This window comes from Micromesistius poutassou, assembly GCF_964030765.1.
Source record: "Micromesistius poutassou genome assembly, chromosome: 14".
In the NCBI taxonomy this organism is placed as follows: Eukaryota; Metazoa; Chordata; class Actinopteri; order Gadiformes; family Gadidae; genus Micromesistius; species Micromesistius poutassou.
The window spans coordinates 9,137,815-9,157,890 of record NC_140284.1 but is presented as its reverse complement, the minus strand read 5'-3'; the positions used below and the strand labels follow the sequence as shown (position 1 = coordinate 9,157,890).

Genomic DNA, 20,076 nt, shown 5'->3' with positions numbered 1-20,076 from the left:
TACTAGTAAATGTAACTGCCCATAATATTTTACGTATTCGTTTTTAAATTATGCCATAGACAATAATAAATACTGTAAATTGTCATCGCAATTGGGTGACGCGTCATCAGTGTGCGACGGCAGGAAACCCACTCAGTTTGACAGGTAAACAAATGTATATTATCGGTTATTGGTTTGAGTCGATTATTTAAACGCTATTGTAGCTTTCATTCTTAGTATGTGTTAGTCGTGTGGTGGTTGCTGTCATGTGCAGGGTCATAGGTTGTGAAGTGCGTCTTGTTCATGGATAACGAGTCGGTCTTAGCGCTGCTCTGCTATAGTTAGCAACGAGCTTATCTTTATTCTTCTGTCTTAACTATTGTATTGTTGTTGCTCGTAGGACATCTGTTCTTTACTGCTGCGAAGATGTCTGGGAGCTATTACTTTGTCATGGTTGGTCATCACGACAACCCCGTGTTTGAGATGGAGTTTCTGCCGCCTGGGAAAGCAGAGTCCAAGGTAATAAAGGTATACTTGGGATGAAGTCCCCCCTTATGAGTCTGGTTGTGAGTCTGCTGACCAACTACTCGACCAGATGTTATGCAGTGACTTTAACCTTCTGCATTTATCTGGGACAGGACGACCACCGTCACCTGAACCAGTTCATCGCCCACGCTGCGCTGGACCTGGTGGATGAAAACATGTGGCAGTCCAACAACATGTACCTGAAGACCGTGGACAAGTTCAACGAGTGGTTTGTCTCTGCCTTCGTCACGGCTGGGCATATCCTTTAAAAAACCAAGAGCTCTAGTTCAAACCAAGATGTTGTGATGGATCTAATCAGCGGTCCAGACTAATCAACCATATAAGAATACTTTATTTTACGCTTGAAACATCAGCAGTAGTTTGCTATATTATGATAGATATCATAGCTATCAGCTATTGAATGCAAGGTCTGATTCTTGATGTCACATCTAAATATGTTTTTGCTGAATTTAATATTTTGTGCAGCAAGTATAATATTTTCAGACTGTTATGATTTATTTTTTATGTGTCCAAACAGCCGGTTATGTTTCCCTAACTTTATCATACATATGAGACTTATCATGCTGCATGACATGCGACAAGAAGATGGAATAAAGAACTTCTTCAATGATGTTTATGATTTATACATAAAGGTAAGTGGCCTGCTTTGTATGATTTGTAATTTAACCATTCTAATATTTTGTGCTTTTTAATCTAATGAATGTATTCCTGTTTCCCTTTTTTCCAGTTTGCAATGAACCCCTTTTATGAAGTCAACGCTCCGATACGATCCACAGCATTTGAAAGAAAAGTCCAGTTTCTGGGCAAGAAACACCTGATGAGTTGATCAGCCAACCTTCAGAATTAGGTCTGCTTTGTAAATACTGCTTTTGAGAGGAATGCCTCAGACATGAAACATCAGGAACCCTATGATTCTGCTTTTCCACTCTTATAACTGTCAATATATGTAACAAATACAAGAAAATCTACATTAATGTCTTTGTAAGTTATGATAATTTCTTTCTTGAATAAATGTTTCAATTCTGTTAAGTAATAGAAATCAATGTCATTTGTATAGTCCTTAATGATGTTAGTCTCCAAGGGCCAGATACAGTGGGACACCCTTCTAAAGGGGAAGGTCAGTCAGCAGACATGTGTCAGTGGCACATGTTGGTTGATTGGTCTGAAGAGTTAAACAAATGTTACAGGCAGCATTAGTGTCTGGAGCGTCAGGCATGCAAACTGGTTTGGGGTGAAAAAGGTGAGAATGATGCGTGAGCCAAGGAAAACACAGACCCACTAGGGGGTTCCAGGGTTATACTCCGGGGAGTTAAAAATCAAAAAATAAAAATAAAAATTATTTGAAAAAAAATAACATAAAAATAAAAAAAATTATATATATATATTATTTTTCAATAAAATAATAATAAAAAAAATTATACTAAAAAAAAAAAATATATATATATATATATATTTGACCTGCGCGCATCTTTTTTTTTTTGGACCTGCGCGCATGAAAGGTGCGCGCAGGTCCAAAAAAAAAGATGCACACGCAGGTCCAAAAAAAAAGATGCGTGTAGGTCAAAATTTTTCTTTTTATATATATTTTTTTAATATATATATTTTTATATCATTTTTTTTTTATTATTATTATTAACTCCCCGGAGTTTATTTTTAGCTTTAACATTAGCTCAAAAGAAAAAAACTGTTTAATAATGCTTATCTTTACGTGAATTGGTTTACAAAAAATGAATTGAATTGAATTGGTTTACAAAAAATGCACCGGCTAACGAGAATGATGTCCTGTACGGCAACATAACGTCTGAGAAGGAATGTTTTGGTATCAATTATGAAACAATGGACAAGGCCATGTGCACAAGGATTCTTTTTGTTTTAATTAATCATTTTGACTTGGCGTCATTACAATATCAGATAGACATGATTAATGGGTAAGACAGGATTAAACAAAAGGAGCATTTTAAATTAGTACAAACAATGCATATGCAGACAAAATGTGTAAATATAGGTGTCAAACCTTAGCAAGTGCTTTAGTAAAAGTTTAGCTCATGTCAATGCAATAGATCAAATACAATTTAAATTGCACATATGATACAGTGTCATTAATTGACCAGAATAAAGGAATTTCGAGAGCATAAATACATAATGCCATGCATGTTAACTTGCTTAAATTGTTATTATTTCATGGAGGTTTCCTCCCTTTGCGCTCCTGGCACAGAATTGTGAAAACATACGCTGACAAGGCCAAAAGGTGCTTTAGTTGTGAAGTGTAACTCTACCCCTTAGACACGTTAAAAGAAAAAGGCCTGTGTAAATGAAGAGACGATTGTAGTACAAAAATGAATATATTATAAGGCCATCTAATACCAACATCGAGGATTTGGAGGGAGGATGTAAGTGTTTACATCTCACATGGCATAGAATGTTTTTTCTATTAAGTTAAACATTTATGAATTGAAAATAAAATCACTTTTCAAACCCAGCAATAGTTCCCTAAACCTATAGGACACACTTGTATTCTGCTATGTGTTCCCAAGCATGGGACACGCAGATGGGAATTTCTATGTTTTCTGTTGACAGGAGTAAGACAGATCTACCTTAAGTTTTCTTTTAATTACACAGGAACAAGCCAAGCCCCCCCACTACCCCAGTGTCCCTCAGCAAACAGTCGTGGGTTAAACAACGATGTTATGAGCAGCAGCTGGCCGAGCGCGGCTTCCTGTGCAGGCTCACAGTGTCTGTGGGTATGAGATGATCAGTCCTCTCCTCCATGGCCAGCACGCGGCGCACGGCCTCCTCAAAGGCCCCGGCCACGTTGGTCGCGTCCTTGGCGCTGGTCTCGTAGTACGGGTAGTTCCCGTTCTCCAGGCACCACTGGCGGGCATCCTCGGTCGACACCTGCCTCTCCGTCACGTCCACCTTGTTCCCCAGAACCACGAAGGGGAACTTCTCGGGCTCCTTGACGTCAGCGTAGTAGATGAACTCCTTCTTCCAGTTGCCCATGTTCAGGAAGCTCTGGCTGTCGTCCACGCTGAAGGTCAGCAGGCAGCAGTCCGAGCCGCGGTAGAACGGCGTCCGCAGGCTGCGGAACCGCTCCTGGCCCGCCGTGTCCCAGATCTGCAGCGTCACCATGTGGCCATCCACCTCCAGGTCCTTGTTGAGGAACTCCACGCCGATGGTGTGGAAGAGGTGCGTGTCGAACTTGTTGGTGACGTAGCGGTTCATGAGGGAGCTCTTCCCTACGCCGCCATCACCCAGCAGGATCACTTTGAGGAGGGATGTCTTGGCGGACATGGCTGTTCACGTCGAGGTAGCGACCGAACGCTGGACCGAGTGACCTGAGGGGGAGACATGGTGTCATCACTACACACTGTCAGTCACCAAACCAACAGGTCGGTTCTCGAGAGCAGACCAAGATAAAACAGGCTTTGACTGACGGTCTATTTAAGCTCCTCATTTGATTATCTCAGGACCAGCATGACCGCTATGCTTTAGATACAGTTTGACTCACGCAGACTTGTTGGGGATGTGCTCCGAACCCCCGTCCAGATCATGAAGTGTAGGTCGTCGTCCTGAGTCACATGCGCCTCTGTTTCATCTGTTTCATGATGTGGGACACCTGACACTAACCCGCTGAAACGACACAACAACAACAACAGTGAGCCGATGACACAATTGGCCGGTTGGCACGGTTACAGCAGGGGCCCTGAGGCGAAGTACTGTACTGAGGCGAAGCCTCAACCGTACAATATGGGACTGGTAAACAGACACGTAAACACACACACACACACACACACACACACACACACACACACACACACACACACACACACACACACACACACACACACACAGGCGATCAAATAACGTTAGTTAAAACACACGGATCAACAAGGCTGTCAAGTCTCAACTAAACCCATAAGCAACACGACCGGTTCTCGGCCGGCTGTCTGCCTGGGCTCGGCTAGCCCTCACCACAACCCGAGATTAAAACAATGTCACCGCTATCAACGGCATCAGTTTATCTACCTTCAGTGACGTGGTGGTCGTGGTGAGCAGAAATCGTGTAACAAACGACTGTAATAACACCAGATTTCAATGACTAGGCGCTAACAGTCAGTTATCGGTGACTAGCGAGCTAGGGCTAGCTGCGTTACTCGGATCATGTGATCACGTCATCACGCTAACCTGCAGCGTTCATGCAACATTCAAAGTCGCAGGACACCATGGACACTACACGTTACCTGGGCACACAGGGGCTCACGGGAATGCGTGGTGATTAATGTGGAAATAAAAACGTTGCTCAAGAATACGACGGGACACTGCGGTGTCCTGGTATCCTAGTTGTAGTGCGCATTTACAAATAAACACGCATACGATTGGAAATAACTTGAAGTACCGACGGTTCTCGAACGTATCCCTCGTGTGACTCCACCATCCTTCGACAGAGGGCAGCATTTAGTTATATGGCTGTGATTGATGTGCGTGTGCGTGTGTGGGTGTGTTTATTAGTTGAGAGAGTCATGAGTTTCAGTTAACATTCACAAAACGTTGCAAATAATGATGGGTTTAAAAAGCAGAAACAGCACACACACACACACACACACATATAGAAAAAAAACATTTAATTGGCATAATACAAAAGCTTAATTTACAGCGGTCAGACTCTGAGGTTCTCTCATCGGAACCTTCAAACACGATACACAATCTTATCAACGATAACAACAAATGAACAAAAAAAAAGATATATTTTGTTTTAAGATAATTTCCACCATCATTATACACGAAGCTAGCTAACCAGACACAATGCTTGTATTTGGTTCAGTAAACATGAAAGTGATGGTTCTCTCGTTCTAAACCTGAGTTATGTTCTGTGTGAATACTAAGAGTACGGTACACTTCATCGCTCCAACATCATCAAGATAATGGCTGTTGGTGTAGCAGCATGGTGTGCTGTTGACCACTAGCCTGCCTATCTTGTCTTTAGAGAGCCATGAGCCTTCCTCTCTGTGGTGTGTGGATAACCTACAAAGACCAAGCCACACGGAGCTCCACCAGAGAGAGGCTCATGGAGAATAAAGAAGGGAGTCGTTGAGGTTTCTAACGGAGTGCTCAGGGGCAGAGGGGTGTTTTAGAAGAGGGCCTCGTCGTCTTCCACCTGACAGGAGCCCGAGGTCAGGACCACGTTGTCCAGCCCGATCTCCCCGCCCACTCCACTCCCGCGCTGAGCTTCAAAGATGATCTGTAGAGGAAAACATCAATCATCATACATTCAGATGAGACTGTAGGGCTTTGTTAAACAGTTTAACTCTGATTGCAGAGATGGTCAGGGAAATGTGTGAGTGAGTGAGTGAGTGAGAAATCGAGTGTGTGAGTAAGTGAGTGAGTGAGAAATCAAGAGTGTGTGTGTGTAAGTGAGTGAGAGAGAGAGAGAGAGAGAGAGAGTGTGTGTGTGCATGCCTGCGTGTGTGCATGCGTGCGTGTCTATGTGTGTGTGTGTGCATGTGTGGCACACACACACACACACACATAGACACGCACGCACACAAACACGCATACACCCATAGACGCAAAGGAACAGACGTTCCTTTGCGTCTATGGGTGTATGTGTGTTTGTGTGCGTGCGGGCCTGCCTGCATGTCTACTATGCACGGGTGTGCCTACATGTGTGTGTGCGTGGTGTGTACTCACAGACTCTGGGGCCTCCTCCTTCCAGGCCACGGTGAGCAACTCCGTCTGCCAGCCCTGGGCGCGGCTGTAGCTTTGCTCCCACACGGCGTAGCCGTTGGTGTCCAGCAGCACCCGCAGCGTGCCCACGGCCTCGCCCACCACGCGGAAGTCAAAGGTCAGGCAGAAGCTGCCCTGCTGGGCACGGTCGCTGAGCAGCAGCTTGAGGCGCGACACGTCCTGGTGGTTCCCCAGCAGGCCGCTCATCGCCATGTAGTACTGGTCGCCTGGGGGGGGGGGGGGGGGGGTCAAAGGTCAGCGGGGGGGGGGCGTTCAAGGGTCAGCGGGGGGCTGTGATGAGGGACAGTTAGGTGTGTCTTTGCTGAATCAGCATCCATGCATTCAGTCATTCGACCCTGTATCCATGTGTGGATTCATCCCTCCATCAATCCATTGATTGAGTTATTCATTCACCAACATCCATGCATCCTTCCATAAATCAACAGAATCCATCTCACCCATCCATAAATCCATCCATTCATGTACCTCGTTCATGGTAGGCCACACTCCAGTCGGTGTCGTCGCTCTTGTCCTGCACCCATTCACAAGCTCCCTGGTCGAAATTACAGTCCAGAATGAACTCTGGGAGGCGAAAGGAAAACGTTTAACAAATCAAATGCAAAGCGAGTCGACACCATGGTCCCATTATGATTTCAGGCCGTCTAAAATGCTTTACCTTCTTGTACGGGTTTTAGTGGGATCTCTTGGATCTCTGTTGAAGGGCCGTAGAGCGATTCAAACTCAGGAACTGCAGAGAGAGGAGGTGGACTTGTGTCAAAACAAATATTCAAGTATTCACCTTGTGGTGGCGGAAATAGTTCCATTCATATGTGGCGCAGTTCACAGGTTTAGTGTTCTCGGAACACTAAATCACGCAACGGCAAAGCTCTGCTCTGACTCTCGGCGTCGGAGAGTCCTGTAATCCTACGCCCGTAGCGTTCTAAAATATGCATAGGATGGATTCCCCTCACGATAAAATAACCTTTTATCTCCTAACCCACACGTTTAGACATGCCTTACTGCACGTTTCAGCGTAGCGACCCAGGCATTTAGAAGCACTTGATCCCTACTCCTCAGAGAGTAGACGGCCAGATGTGCAACAGCTGGGGCTGTGGAGCGCTCTCTGGAGGCCGCAGGGCTGGTGACAGACTCTCCAATCTGTTTGCACAACAGCTGTTCCCCGGACACACTTAATAAATGGCTTCAAGTCCCTGGAGCCCCCCCCCCCCCCCTTTCTTCCTGGGGGGAGCGAGGACACCTTGGATGAGCCGTGTCCCCAGGCTCTCACATACCAGCCCAGGAAATTCCACCCTACAGGGGCTGGATGTCTGAGGGGCCTGTCTCCTCACGCCGCCCTCACTCAGAGACACTCTCACTCTCACTCTGCTGCCAGTGAACCATGTGGCGGTTTGGGCGGTTTGGGGTTTGGGAAGAATGAAGGTTCTGCTAGCGTTAGCTCTTGGTTATGCTTGGGTAGAATCCCACGAGTCTGATGAGATATGATACTGATCTGATTTATTTATAAAAAATTTTGCCGTGAGAAATTGGATGTGTGGTGTGTGTGCATGTGTAAACAGGCAAAAAAGTGTGTCACACGGTGAAACCATGAGAGTTGGCAGCTTTGCTATGTGTGTCTTGAGCTTGTTTTTCGGTCAAGAACTGTGTCTACCCGTGTTTGGATGATTTGGGGAAACAAAGGACGTGTTAAAATGGTGTCCCGTGTCACAGTTTGTATATGTTTCACTCGCTCATGTTCTGGGGATTTTCTTATTAGCATTTCAGATAACGGTAAATATTGAATTCAGATGGGCAAGCTCTGGCAAAACAGCTATTATTTTAGTTTGACGCTTTTGTGACTTGTTTAATGATTATTTCATTGTCGACATTTTCACCGTTGAGGCCTTTCTTCGAAGGCCTCTGGGGATACTGACTCATCTTAGGGCAAAGCCAGACATTACCAACTCTTGGTTCCTGTGTACGTCTGCAAGAGGTCGGCCAATAGGATGCGGCGTGCAGCAGAGGCAATGGTCAGCTGAATCAGAGGGCAGGTTACAATGAAACCAAACAACTTCAATACTGAACACAGGACAACCTTATTCCTTAAACTTAACCTTATGTATATATATACATACCTAAACCTTATATATATGTCCTTGTTGTCTTATATTAAGGTAGATGTTTCATACTGCATTACTTTTAATAATAAAATATTAGACCGTGTGAATGTCCATATTTACACATTTGCAGTCTGTAGGGGTCCAATTAAAGTTGTTTTGCTCTGTTTGGTGCGGACCACCCACAGCCTCTCCTAAACCCATCCTCTAATGAAAGTGATCGGGCCGAGGGGAGCATGGCTTACCGAAAACATCTCCTCTTGGCCCGAGTTGGTTGTTCTCCTCACCTCCCTCCTCCTCCAGCTCCTCCTGCTCGTCCTCAGGCAGCAGCTCGCTCTGCTCCTCCTCTGGGCCGATGTACACCTCCCCCTCGTAGTCGAAGGGCTGTTGCCGGTCCCTGGGGGCCTCGGTGGCCGGCGGTTCCGGGATGAGGTTCTTAATGCGCTCCGGGTCCGGGGTCGCGGGCCTGGCCGGGGCTTCTGGGACGGCTGTGGGCAGGAAGGGGAAACGGGTCGGACACATGGAACCGCCATCACGGGGCGGAACTGCAGGACCGGGATGTTTTAATCATTCCCGTACGAACGCCGTGTGAACTCTGCAGCTGTGGGTTGGACCCGGACCCACATGTCATGTTTGAGAAGATTAAGGAGATCGCTTTCACAGCGCAGCTATGATTGACTAATGGACAGAGTTAACGTAAGCAGGGCAGACATGCTCCATGCTGTGTAGGCAGTATGAATATTGTAAATAAATGCAGAAGCACATTTTCGCACATAAAGAGGGACGACATGTAGGAGAGAGGTGCTGCCAGCCTAGTACAGGGAGCAGTCAGGGAAGGGTTCACAGAGCATGGTGGTCAAAGAGGATGGGTGGAGCAAGATGAGGCACTGCTAGGACAGGTAGAGCACGACGAGGCAATGTTAGGACCGGTGGAGCTAACAGGTGGAACACTGTTAGGACAGGTGGAGCACTGCTAAGACAGGTAGAGCACTGTTAGGATGGGTGGGGCCCGACGAGGCCCTGTTAGGAGCAGACAGCCGAGGTCGACCTGGCGTTGCGAGTCTCACCATTGAGGAGTTTGTCTGCTCCTCCTCTACCGCCGTCCCAATGCCTCTGATAGAAGGGCTTGACTATGAAACACAGAGGAGTCCTTCAGGTCACACGGCGGCGAGGGGGGGGGGCACATACAGTGAGACCTTAGCCACTGCTGTGCCCCTTCCAGAGCGCTGGCGGCGGTAACAGTGCAATGTTTGCCCAGGTGTTTTTTCAATCTCTGCATCCCTCGTGCAATGTGCAAGAGGGGATCAAGAACAGGAAACTGGCCTTGGCACAGCTACGGTTCTGCAGACGTTTTTCAGGGAAGGAAGAAATATGTGCCTGGAAAACGACGAGAGTTCTCATGGTTTATAGACCTGCGGTGAACTCTGGAAGGCCACTACTGCCTCACTCATTGCCAGACCGCTCTATTCGATCCGATGCATGAGACATCAAAACAATGGGCTTGTCTCAGTCATTTGTGGAGTTGGATGCAGCAGATCTCACCGGAGCACTCAAAGCCATTGCCTCTGAAGCCTGGCTTGCACCTACACCTGTAGGATCCCTGGGTGTTCAGACACACGCCGTGGTCACTGCACCTCTGGACGCCCGCGTCACACTCATTAAGGTCTGGAATGGGCAGAGTCGCATTTGTACCCAATGTGCAAACGACGCAAACGCATCTCACGCTCATACGTTCCACCGTTGAGCGTATACCTTACCTACGCAGTCGTATTTGCCGGCCACAAATTTCAGGTCGTAGCCATTTTGGCACTTGCACAAGTAGCTGCCAAAGGTGTTGATGCATTGTCGGTTGTAGGGGCACAGGTTCTTGCCCGTGACACATTCATCAATATCTGCAGTGGGGACAGAGAGACAGAGGAGGGGGGATTTGGGTGGCTGTATTGAACCCTGTTGCATCCTGCTATAGGCTATCGCTGCCACACACTGGAAATGTATTCTGTTTATAGACGTTAATTGGAAGAGATACAAGACGTACAGTTGATTCATCTGAGCTGATTCAATGATTCAATAATTCCATCTAGGTAGGAATTCTAAAACAAGGCATTCCTTTCACAGCAGACTCATTGTAGAGTCACATGGCCAAGACGCTATATGCAACAGCTGTCATTTACATAGACTAGCCACTGTTGCATAGCAACAGCGGCTAATCAAATGGAGATGGATACCACTGAAAGATCCTTACAGGCATAAACACCCCCAAAACATTGGTGGTAGCATATTCCCCTGTGGGCTGGGGGTTATGGAAATATACCCACAGTCTGCCCTCCTGGCTGTTATTGCGCCACATATCTGTGTTTATTTGTATACTGTATAGTGTCAATCATCCAGTGAAATACCTGGAGGGAGCCATGTTTGTTATGGTGGCTGACTGCGGTCTGTGCTGGGACTCACCCACACAGGTCCTCTCATCTGCCCCCAGCCGGAGGCCTGAGGATGGGCACAGGCAGCGGATCTCCCCCTGGACCTCCTCACAGCCGTACTGACAGTGGGCCAGGGAGCATGTCCTGGAGTCTGGACACACATACACAGACATGCATGTACACACACACATGCACACGCACACAACACACACACACACAAACGCATGCAATCGATTTACTAATTCAGTTTTATAAAGGCATTAACTTTATGTCCTGCATGTGGCTCCATTGATGGAGAGTGTAGGAAGGTAAGAAGGAGGGAAGGAGGGGAGGAAGGTAGGAAGGAGGTAAGGAGGGGAGGAAGGAAGGAAGGAGGGGAGGAAGGTAGGAAGGAGGGAAGGAGGGTAGGAAGGCACTCACTTGCGCAGGAGCCATCGGGCATCAGCATGTAGCCGTTGAGGCAGTAGCACATGTAGCTGCCGTAAGTGTTCATGCAGCGATGCTCGCAGGGCCGCGGCTTCAGGCCGCACTCGTTCAGATCTGGGAAACGCATCACATCACAACCAATCTTTCTCAACCCCGTTCCCCCAAATCACAGGAAGTACGCTCCATCAGTCAGGTCTGATCCAAGGGGAAGGATGGAACGGAGGAGGAGAAACCCAATCTGACCTTGGTGGCAGGTCTTGCCGGTGTACCCCGCGAAGCACTTGCATTTGTTGGGGCCGACGCACTCCCCATGCTTACAGCCCGGCGAGCACTGGGCTGGGGAAGCATTTAGAGGTACAATAACAGGATGGTGGTTAAAGGATGAGGGGTTGGGTTAGACCACAAATGTCTGGTTTTAAGCTCTGAGAGTTGCTTGTTTCATTCACGTTTTTTGTTCATTCTTTCTTTGTCTTTATGTTTTCTTTCTTTTTTTCACGTTTTTTCACTTGCTTTAAAGTGAAAGCTCCACTAAATCCACCATTAGAGGATATGAGCTCAGATTGCCAGTTATCGTTCTCGCTGTTTGACAGAAGCCCGGTTTGTGTGAAGGAGTTCCTCTGGCCTGTATTACAGATCCTCCTACCTTCACACTGTCCTTCACCGTTCTTCTTCCAGCCGTAGCAACACTCCAGTCTTCTCCCATAGCGACACACACCTGGTTGGCTTACGTAACAAGACAAACAGAAACATCATTATTCACATCCACCCGAAGAAAGGGGACACCTTCCAAAGAACTGCATTTTATCCTTGTTTGTGTTCTGACAGCAGGTGTTTCTAAGGTGGGCTGATTGAATATCCACAGACATTTTGGGCATTTAGCAGATGCTTTTTTCCACAGGGACTTACAATAAGTATGTTCGCCAGGAGAAAGAGAAACAATATAACACTGTCGGTACAGTAAGGATATTCATAGAACCAAGTGCCAAGCACTAACAATCGCTAGGTTAACCCATTCCACGTATACAACAAAGATAGCTAGGATAAGACGCTTCACGATGCACACGATGCAAGTACTATTTTTAATTGCAAGGACGTACAGCATACATTAAGTGCGTACATTAATTGTACTCACTTATTGTATGCACCTGCCTGCTTTAGTAATGATCTGGCTACACACACTGGTGTCGGATCCAAACAGCCTGCCCAGCCTTTGTTAACCATGCTCCCTGGGGAGCAGAGAGGGTCTCCTGCTGAGACAGGATGCAGGCTGCAGATGGTGAAGGACCCCCGGAGCAGACATGCTGTTGAAGCTTCATGAAAACATGCTCTCCCTTTGCTTCTCTTACACCAGAGACTCTTATGGTTCCCTTGAGGGAACTTCTTGTGTTTGTGGTTGTGGTTGTGTGTCCGTTGGAGCAAGTCTAAGGTATAGTTGGGCGTTCTCTTGTCTGCAGGCGATCTGCAGTCTCCAGAGGCTAATAGGAAGCACGATGGACACAACCAACAAACTGCTGCATGAGTGTATTTTTAAACCAGAATTTGAAGAAAAGTAAAAGCAGGGATTGTAGTGACTGGACGACATGTAGGAAGAATCTCTCACTGCACCACACATCTATAACATCACCCTGGAAGTAATCCCATGAGAGCCTTCAAGGTGACATTTCTCACCCTGACCCAGCCGCAGGCTCCGGGGTCCCAGATGTTACACGTTCTAGCCCCCTGAGGCGGCCCTGAGAGCACCCAGGCTCCACGGGGGCTGGAGGAATCTGAGACCTGGTAGAAACCCACCAGAATAGCCCGGAGGAGCCGGGGGGCCGGGGGCAACAGGTGGTCCTCCTGGGTTATGACCAGTTGTCGTGCCTTATTTAGACGCCACGGCCCCCCTGCAGCCAGCCTCTGGGTGGAGGTGTGGCGCGGCGATGGGTCCCCTCCAAGGGACACCTTCATAAGCTAAGCTCCAGGAACCTTAAGTGTAGGTGCGCCGCTATGACACAACACAGGGTTCACTCTGCCTCTGAGCTGCCACTCAACACAGAGATAAGCAACGACCAGCACTCAGGAAAACGTGGTGTCAATTATACCTCGTGTGACCTTTGCGGTGCAAAGCATGCAGAAAGACGGGAATACATATCTCAATATCTCAACGTTGATGTCCTTGACATATTTCCATATGCCGTGAGCTGCAGTCAGACTCTGCCGCAGCTCTCTCTGTCTGCAGCCGGCGTGTTTCCATCTGACGTGTGGTCCTACCTGCGGACGTTTGCGCTTCCAGACGAGACGTAGACCAGGCACAGGACAGCGGCGATCAGGGTGAACTGTTGCATGTCTGCAGCTGTATGCGTACTCTCCTCTCTGCTGGCTGTTCAGACGGCTCTGTGGGCTGCTGCAGCTCGTGAACGGGCACTATCCAGGAATCCCAGCCCAGCACTAGCGCTCCGAGTGAGACTTCACCCGAGGGAAGCCTGAGTTCATGTGTCCCCCCACCACCCCCCCCCCCCCCCCCCCCAGTGCAAACTCCACTCCCCTTCCAAGTCACCCCCCCCCCCCCCCCCTCTCTCTCTCTCTCTCTCTCTCTCTATCTCACTCACTTTGCTCTCTCTCTCTCTCCCTCACTTTGCTCTCTCTCTCTCTCCCTCACTTTGCTCTCTCTCTCTCTTCCCCCCTCTCCCACTCTCTCTGATTCTTTCCCCCTCACTCAACTCCCCCTCTCTCTCCCGCCCACACTGAGGGCTAAACTCTTCCCCAGAGATGGAGTGTCACTTTTGGAGCGGACACTGTGGCACATGAAGGGTTAAACTGGGTCCGGTGTCGGTGCTGAAGTCTGTTTGTGGGGGCATGAAGAGTTAAACTAGCGCTGCTGGAGGTGGGGGGTTAAATGTTGAGGGTGAAACTATACACTGCATCACATGGAGCTGTTTGTCCAGACCTCCACAACGAACGGCCATGTATGTCCGTGTGTTCATGTATCTGTGTGTGTGCGTGTGTCTGTGTGTGTGTGTGTGTGTGTGTGTGTGTGTGGGGGTGTGTGTGTGTGTGTGTGTGTGTGTGTGTGTGTGTGTGTGTGTGTGTGTGTGTGTGTGTGCGAGTGTGTGAGCATGTGTGTTATCGGTCTTTGTCTATGTGGATAATTAGCTGGATCAGCTAATCGTGGAAGCCAGACACGCACAGGCCTGTCATTACCCACTGCTTGCACTTTGATGTCCTAATTATCACGTGGAGCCCTGCTAACAGAGGCTAACTCCTGGCTCCACAAGTCTTTAATGAGCCTGAAACCTCTAAGGCAGCGCCAACATCTGCTCACACCCATGGCTCTTCTGTTCTACAGTGAGCAGGACAGGTGATATTTCTGTGGAATCACCAGGGATTTGACTTCCCAGGCAGGTCGTTTGGGTGACAATTCAAAAAGGGTTAGAAAATGAGAAATATACATTGGCATTGCCAAAGCTGGTGAAAAATAAAATAAAAAGGTAAAAAGGTCAGGTATATAGTATAATATATAATATAATGAGTATAAAACGTTAAATACAATATATATATATATATATATATATATAAAATATTATACTATAAACTATACTATCTCTCTCTTTCTCTCTCTCTCTCTCTCTCTCTCTCTCTCTCTCTCTCTCTATACAGGTATATATATATATATATATATATATATATATATATATATATATATATATATATATGTCTCACCTCATTTACCATATTGAATATATCAATATTAATTTGGTCATTTGCGCCTACATTGATTCGTAAAAAATCTGAAATAATGATTAAAAAATAACTGCAGAACCTGTAGTAATGATTTCCATTCACAAAGGTAACATATGGTGAAACACCAAGATGTCTTTGGAATGACGGATCAGTTAACAGACTCGAAGTCAGAGGAACAAACGTAAACACATCATGGACAACTCTTTTGTGGGGTGTGAAGCTCTGTGAGAAGGCTGTTGATTGGCTGCATTCCTTTGACTCACATCTGCACACACACACACACACACACACACACACACACACACAGCCCCTCGGGTCCCATTGTGTAGCTATCCTGGGCCACTGCAACCCATCTAACACCAGACAATACAGCTGGCATCCCCAGCATGTGTGCTGAGTGGTTGGTTGCCTCTAAAAGGCTGTTGGTCTGGTTTTTCAGAAGAGGTGTGTGTCGCTACATCATGTGTGTGGGAGGCTGGTAGGCGTATGTGTGGCTACCTATGGCCCCTGAGAAGGTAAACATTACCGCAACAACATCCTGCATTCAGGCACGTCTTGCAGCTTATTAACGTAATGTAAGTGCTCTTCAGGCGATTCCACTCAAACGATGTTGTTCGGCAGTCCCATTTTCTGCCACATGGGGGAGACATGATCATTGATTCTGGAATGGAGCCAGGCTGAATTTTTAGCCGAACTACATTTATGAAAATACATTCATCTTCATTCCATTTGAAATTTCAAGCTGAAAAATGTGATTCTAAAGCGTAGCTCTTCATGTTTCAGTGTGTAAAATGTAGCAGTTTATAATTAAACACAGATTCTATTTTTGTATTGTTATTTGTATTGTTATAACGTTTTTTGGAAATGTTGTATGTTAAACATGCATTGGTTCAATGAAAGCTTTCACCTTCTATTTTTCTTCCACAGTTCTCTTTACCACATCTTCTTCTCTAAAAAAAAACAGTGTGAGAAACAGCAGCGCTTTAGAAAAACTTTTGAATGTCATTCCATCATTTCAGGAAGTAAGTCTGCCAACTTCCTGGATTTTATATTTACTTCTCTATTTGCAGTTTCTAGTTTTGCAGAATGCATTCAGTAAATCTTGACTTTAAAACTGCCACAGCTATAATGAGACAATGCTTTTGTAAACTCCTGAGTCCTGACCAAAGCGCTGGGACGGCTGTGGCCTGTGTTTCCCGGCTCATGCACTCGACAGTGAGTGAGTCTTTGACTATAAAAGGCGAGGATGTGCTGGAGTTATTTTGAAAGTCATGAGTAGGCCTACACAACCACATCCTGCCCAGAGTACGGAGATGACAAGAGCGATGCACTTAATGCGCTTGTGCTGCTGATGAAGCTGTTCTGAGCTGATGGTCCTACTCAGTCCAGGGCCAGACATGAGACAATGCCTTTTGTCTAGCTTATGAAGGTTGTAGGATTTGTGTGGGTTGAGGTTTATTGCTGTTCTAAATCAACAACTGAGAATTTAGTATATTTAATAGAACTTTGGAAACGGTATAGGACGTTTCAGATTGTATCAGAAACATCCTTGTTGTTATTTTTATTTATTAATCTGCAAGAAACATAATTCATCCCATCTTTTAGTTTCTATGCGAGCACCTAGCATCGAACCACGCACATCATCAGTGATGCAGCAGCAGTCTTAATGTCTCTGTAATTCAATTGGAAGCCCCTCTCTCTGGGAAGCGATCTGAGGTCACTGCTCCATCACTGAAGCGATCTGAGGTCACTGAAATTCACACACATATATATATATATATATATATATATATATATATATATATATATATATATATATTTTAAATGTAGTCAAATCTCACTTCAAACCCCCCCCCCCCCCCCCACACACACACAAAGTTACACACACGCACACACAAATACACACAGTCCCGCACATGCACACTCTGTCACACAAACATGATGTCACAAACATGCCCTCACACACACACACACACACACACACACACACACACACACACACACACACACACACACACACACACACACACACACACACACACACACACACACACACACAAACAAAATTATTTGGGTGTGCAGGTTGTAGGAATGCTGAGAGCTTCACAGGTCACACATAATGAAAGGGTGGGGCTGGTAGTACGCGCTCCTCCACCCCCCCCCAGGTGTTCCCTGGGGGGGGGGGGTTCTCCCCCCACCCCCCCTCACTCAGCGTGAATACACACGCCCGCTGGGACTGGGCAAGCAGGTTTTGATTGCACTGGGCCTAACCTATCTGTACGAGACTCAGCTTGTACCCTGGCCTCAATTCAGGGTCATCAGTCTATGGAGAATCTCCTCCAATTATTCTTGTACTACTGCAGATGCAACTATTGAGAAACTCAACACTGAGTACCAATAGTTAGTATTTGCACTGCAGTTCTACAATAGCATGTAACTACATAAATATGATTATATACATATAGTTATAGCAAATCATCTTGTTCACTGTGGTGTTGTGTCCTGCTATGGTAGTATCTTTTGTGTTTGTGTGTATCGTTTGTGTACAATCAATGCACTGTGTCAAAACAACATGGAAGTCTTCTCAACAATCCACAGGGGTGAGAATTCCCTGCAGTGCTTCCCTATACTCTGTTCCTCCATCACCCATTCCTTCATGTAGTTTTGGCATTTAATGAGAAGATTTTGATTTGTGGCCTAGAGACACGACACAAAGGCGACCCAGTTTCCCTGAAATCCCTATCATCTGTTACGAAAGAAATGCATGAAAGCTTTTACAATTTGTGTACATTCAAGCAATTGTCCATTTTCATTGAATGACAATTCACCATCATAATCGATAAGAATTGGTTAACATGTTTTGGATTGTGGTTCACACATGGTATCTCATAAGAAGATCAGTATCATGGAGGGTCTTACTCCAGCCGCTCTGGTTAATATAGTTCGTAGCCGGAGTCTTGTAAACCTAAACCCTTTTATCATCACACAGGGCAGAGGTCAGGGTCTCTGTTCTCTTGATGATCAACGGCTTGAACACAAATGTTGGGAATCTTGTACATGCACCGTGTAACTAAGGCAACTTGTTTTTTTACTGGAAGCACACGCCATGTGAAGGAAGCACGACAGACAAAGAGAACAGAAAGCCGAGTCATAAATAGCAGAATGGCGGAAGTTACAGTTTCATATCTCATCTCTCAACAAGGCTCAACACAAACAGACACACACAAACACACCAATACACACTTGCATGCACCCACACACGCACACACTCACACAAACACACACACTTGCATGCACCCACGCACCAGCCCACACACAAACATGCAACCAAACACATGCACACACTTGCATGCACCCACGCACACACACGCATGCACACATACACACGCACGCACGCACACATGACGCACGCACACACACACACACACACACACACACACACTTGGGTATTTAAGACCACAACAGACCCAATTCATTCATGTGAACTACAATGCCCTTAACCCAAACAAAACAACAACAGAAGGTACTATCCCAGTGTCTGAGAATCCCCTGGACTGCGACCATCACCCCGTAGGACACGTGCGTTTGTCTGGGATGCTGACAGAGAAGCACACTCCTCCTTCATCTCGCTGCGGGCCTGTGACGAGGGCTTTGTTGTGCCCTGACGGACTGTCAGAGAGAAGGACACCCATCTCAGCCCCAGGCGTGTCCATCATCACAGGAACGATCATTTACGGTCGCGCTTTTGTTAACATTATTCACTTGGCAAGGAAGTAGCACAATGGCACAATGACAGCTTGCAATCAACCTCACCCTGTATGTTTATATATATATTATATGTATTTGGTCTCTGGGTGTTCCTACAACATGATGAGTCCCATCTAAAGAATGAGCCAATGGATAGGGTCCGGCTGAGCTTACATCATAGTTTCATATGAAATGGACGGGGGGACTTTTTTAGGGTGCTTGACTCCCAGCAAATAAGTTCTGGGTTCAGACCATCCACAGTGTACCCGAAGGCATCCCTAAACAAGATGAATACACTGACTGGTTCCTTCCCGGTATCTAAATGCACTCGCTTTGGAGGACAGCGTCTGCTATGCAGCAGTAACACCTAGATAGATAACCCCACTAAACCCCATCACAACAGATGTGTTGTTGTCGCCTTGCACAGCATGGAGCCTGCTGCAAACCACTTCCTCTCGCACACCTTGCCCTATATGGCACTCTTTCCTGACTCGCTGTTTTTTGTACACAATAAAAGCGTGTCGAACAGTGCATGTGCTTTTACTGATGTAGGACATGTGCTTGGTATTTTTATCACATGCTAGCATAGGCAGTCAGGAGGGGTGAAGCCTGTTTTTCAGTTCTGGTTCTGGGTGAGAATAGAAGAAGTGGCTCCGGTGGGGGCCTCATGAGACAACAGGGTGTTCATGTTTACGTTTTGAATGACGGATAAACAGAGACACCGCATCGGCCGCTGGATCCTACATCAACATGGCTGCCATGTTGGACACAACAGGCCTGGCCTGTGAACCGACACGAGCACGGTTATGTCATAACCATCCAAGGTATATTTACCACGAGCCAAGAGATTGTGAAACAATGTTAGATGCTCCAGTAGAATCCACAAGTTAAAGCACTACACTACCCACAATCCTCAAGTGTAACACAATGTCTTTGATTGGTGGAGCTTGTTGTTATCATGAAAACGTTTACCGCTGGCGCAAAATTCAAGCCTTTCAGAAATTATGCAGGTTTTTTTTAGAGATGAGGACCAGAAGAGTGTCCAAAGGGGTGGAAATCTGTAGAAGTCAGGCCATGTACTGGAGTGTTTGTGAGGGCCAGCATGTGGGTTCTGTCAGGGCCACTATGGAAGAGAAGACATACACGGTTATGGTGAGCATTTCCGGGAGCAGCAGTAGCCGGGGACAGGTCACTGAAAACGGGGACCCTATTTTACGGCTATGTTGTTCAGGAAGCTAGGGAGTGTTGCTGACAGAATAATGGAACAGCAGTGGCTCAATTTTCACCTGCACACACAGCGAGCCTCCAAGCCTTCCCCCACGAACATATATCACATAAGCATATATCACATAACATATCACATAACACATATCACAAGAACATACTGTATAGCACATAAA

At 46.5% G+C, this 20,076-nt stretch overlaps 3 protein-coding genes across 4 annotated transcripts; 1 reads left to right on the top strand and 2 right to left on the bottom strand.

The window, feature by feature from the left end:
• Window positions 1-27: 27 nt before the first annotated feature.
• trappc2 (trafficking protein particle complex subunit 2) lies at window positions 28-1,554 on the top strand. 2 transcript variants are annotated; one of them, XM_084478740.1, is made up of 5 exons: window positions 28-144; window positions 380-498; window positions 618-766; window positions 1,076-1,157; window positions 1,253-1,554. In XM_084478740.1, exons 2-5 carry the CDS (start codon window positions 406-408, stop codon window positions 1,349-1,351), a joined length of 423 nt encoding a protein of 140 aa, XP_084334866.1. In that variant the 5' UTR covers window positions 28-144; window positions 380-405; the 3' UTR covers window positions 1,352-1,554. The 2 variants fall into 2 exon arrangements, with proteins under 2 accessions (XP_084334866.1, XP_084334865.1); XM_084478739.1 differs by having other exon boundaries at window positions 380-507.
• An 822-nt stretch (window positions 1,555-2,376) lies between these two features.
• On the bottom strand, window positions 2,377-4,685 carry rab9a (RAB9A, member RAS oncogene family). The gene is made up of 3 exons (XM_084478738.1): window positions 4,552-4,685; window positions 4,034-4,155; window positions 2,377-3,860 (listed from the first exon to the last, which is right to left on the bottom strand). Exon 3 carries the CDS (start codon window positions 3,814-3,816, stop codon window positions 3,211-3,213), a length of 606 nt encoding a protein of 201 aa, XP_084334864.1. The 5' UTR covers window positions 3,817-3,860; window positions 4,034-4,155; window positions 4,552-4,685; the 3' UTR covers window positions 2,377-3,210.
• Window positions 4,686-5,461: 776 nt separating this feature from the next.
• Window positions 5,462-13,533, bottom strand: egfl6 (EGF-like-domain, multiple 6; the record flags this gene model as incomplete). Its single annotated transcript, XM_084478734.1, has 13 exons — window positions 5,462-5,764; window positions 6,214-6,476; window positions 6,736-6,831; window positions 6,926-6,997; window positions 8,609-8,851; window positions 9,431-9,493; window positions 9,906-10,028; window positions 10,121-10,255; window positions 10,815-10,934; window positions 11,204-11,323; window positions 11,453-11,545; window positions 11,853-11,932; window positions 13,460-13,533. The coding sequence occupies 13 exons, from the start codon at window positions 13,531-13,533 to the stop codon at window positions 5,654-5,656; spliced, it is 1,593 nt and encodes a 530-aa protein (XP_084334860.1). The 3' UTR covers window positions 5,462-5,653.
• Between the last annotated feature and the right edge of the window lie 6,543 nt (window positions 13,534-20,076).

Bases quoted from the DNA above. Each gene is read 5' to 3' on its own strand.
- trappc2 (XM_084478739.1), top strand. From the start codon at position 406: ATGTCTGGGAGCTATTACTTTGTCATGGTTGGTCATCACGACAACCCC. The intron at 508-617 runs GTATACTTGGGA...TATCTGGGACAG, and splicing joins CAGAGTCCAAGGTAATAAAG to GACGACCACCGTCACCTGAA. The intron at 767-1,075 runs CCTTTAAAAAAC...TATCATACATAT, and splicing joins TTCGTCACGGCTGGGCATAT to GAGACTTATCATGCTGCATG.
- rab9a (XM_084478738.1), bottom strand. From the start codon at position 3,816: ATGTCCGCCAAGACATCCCTCCTCAAAGTGATCCTGCTGGGTGATGGC.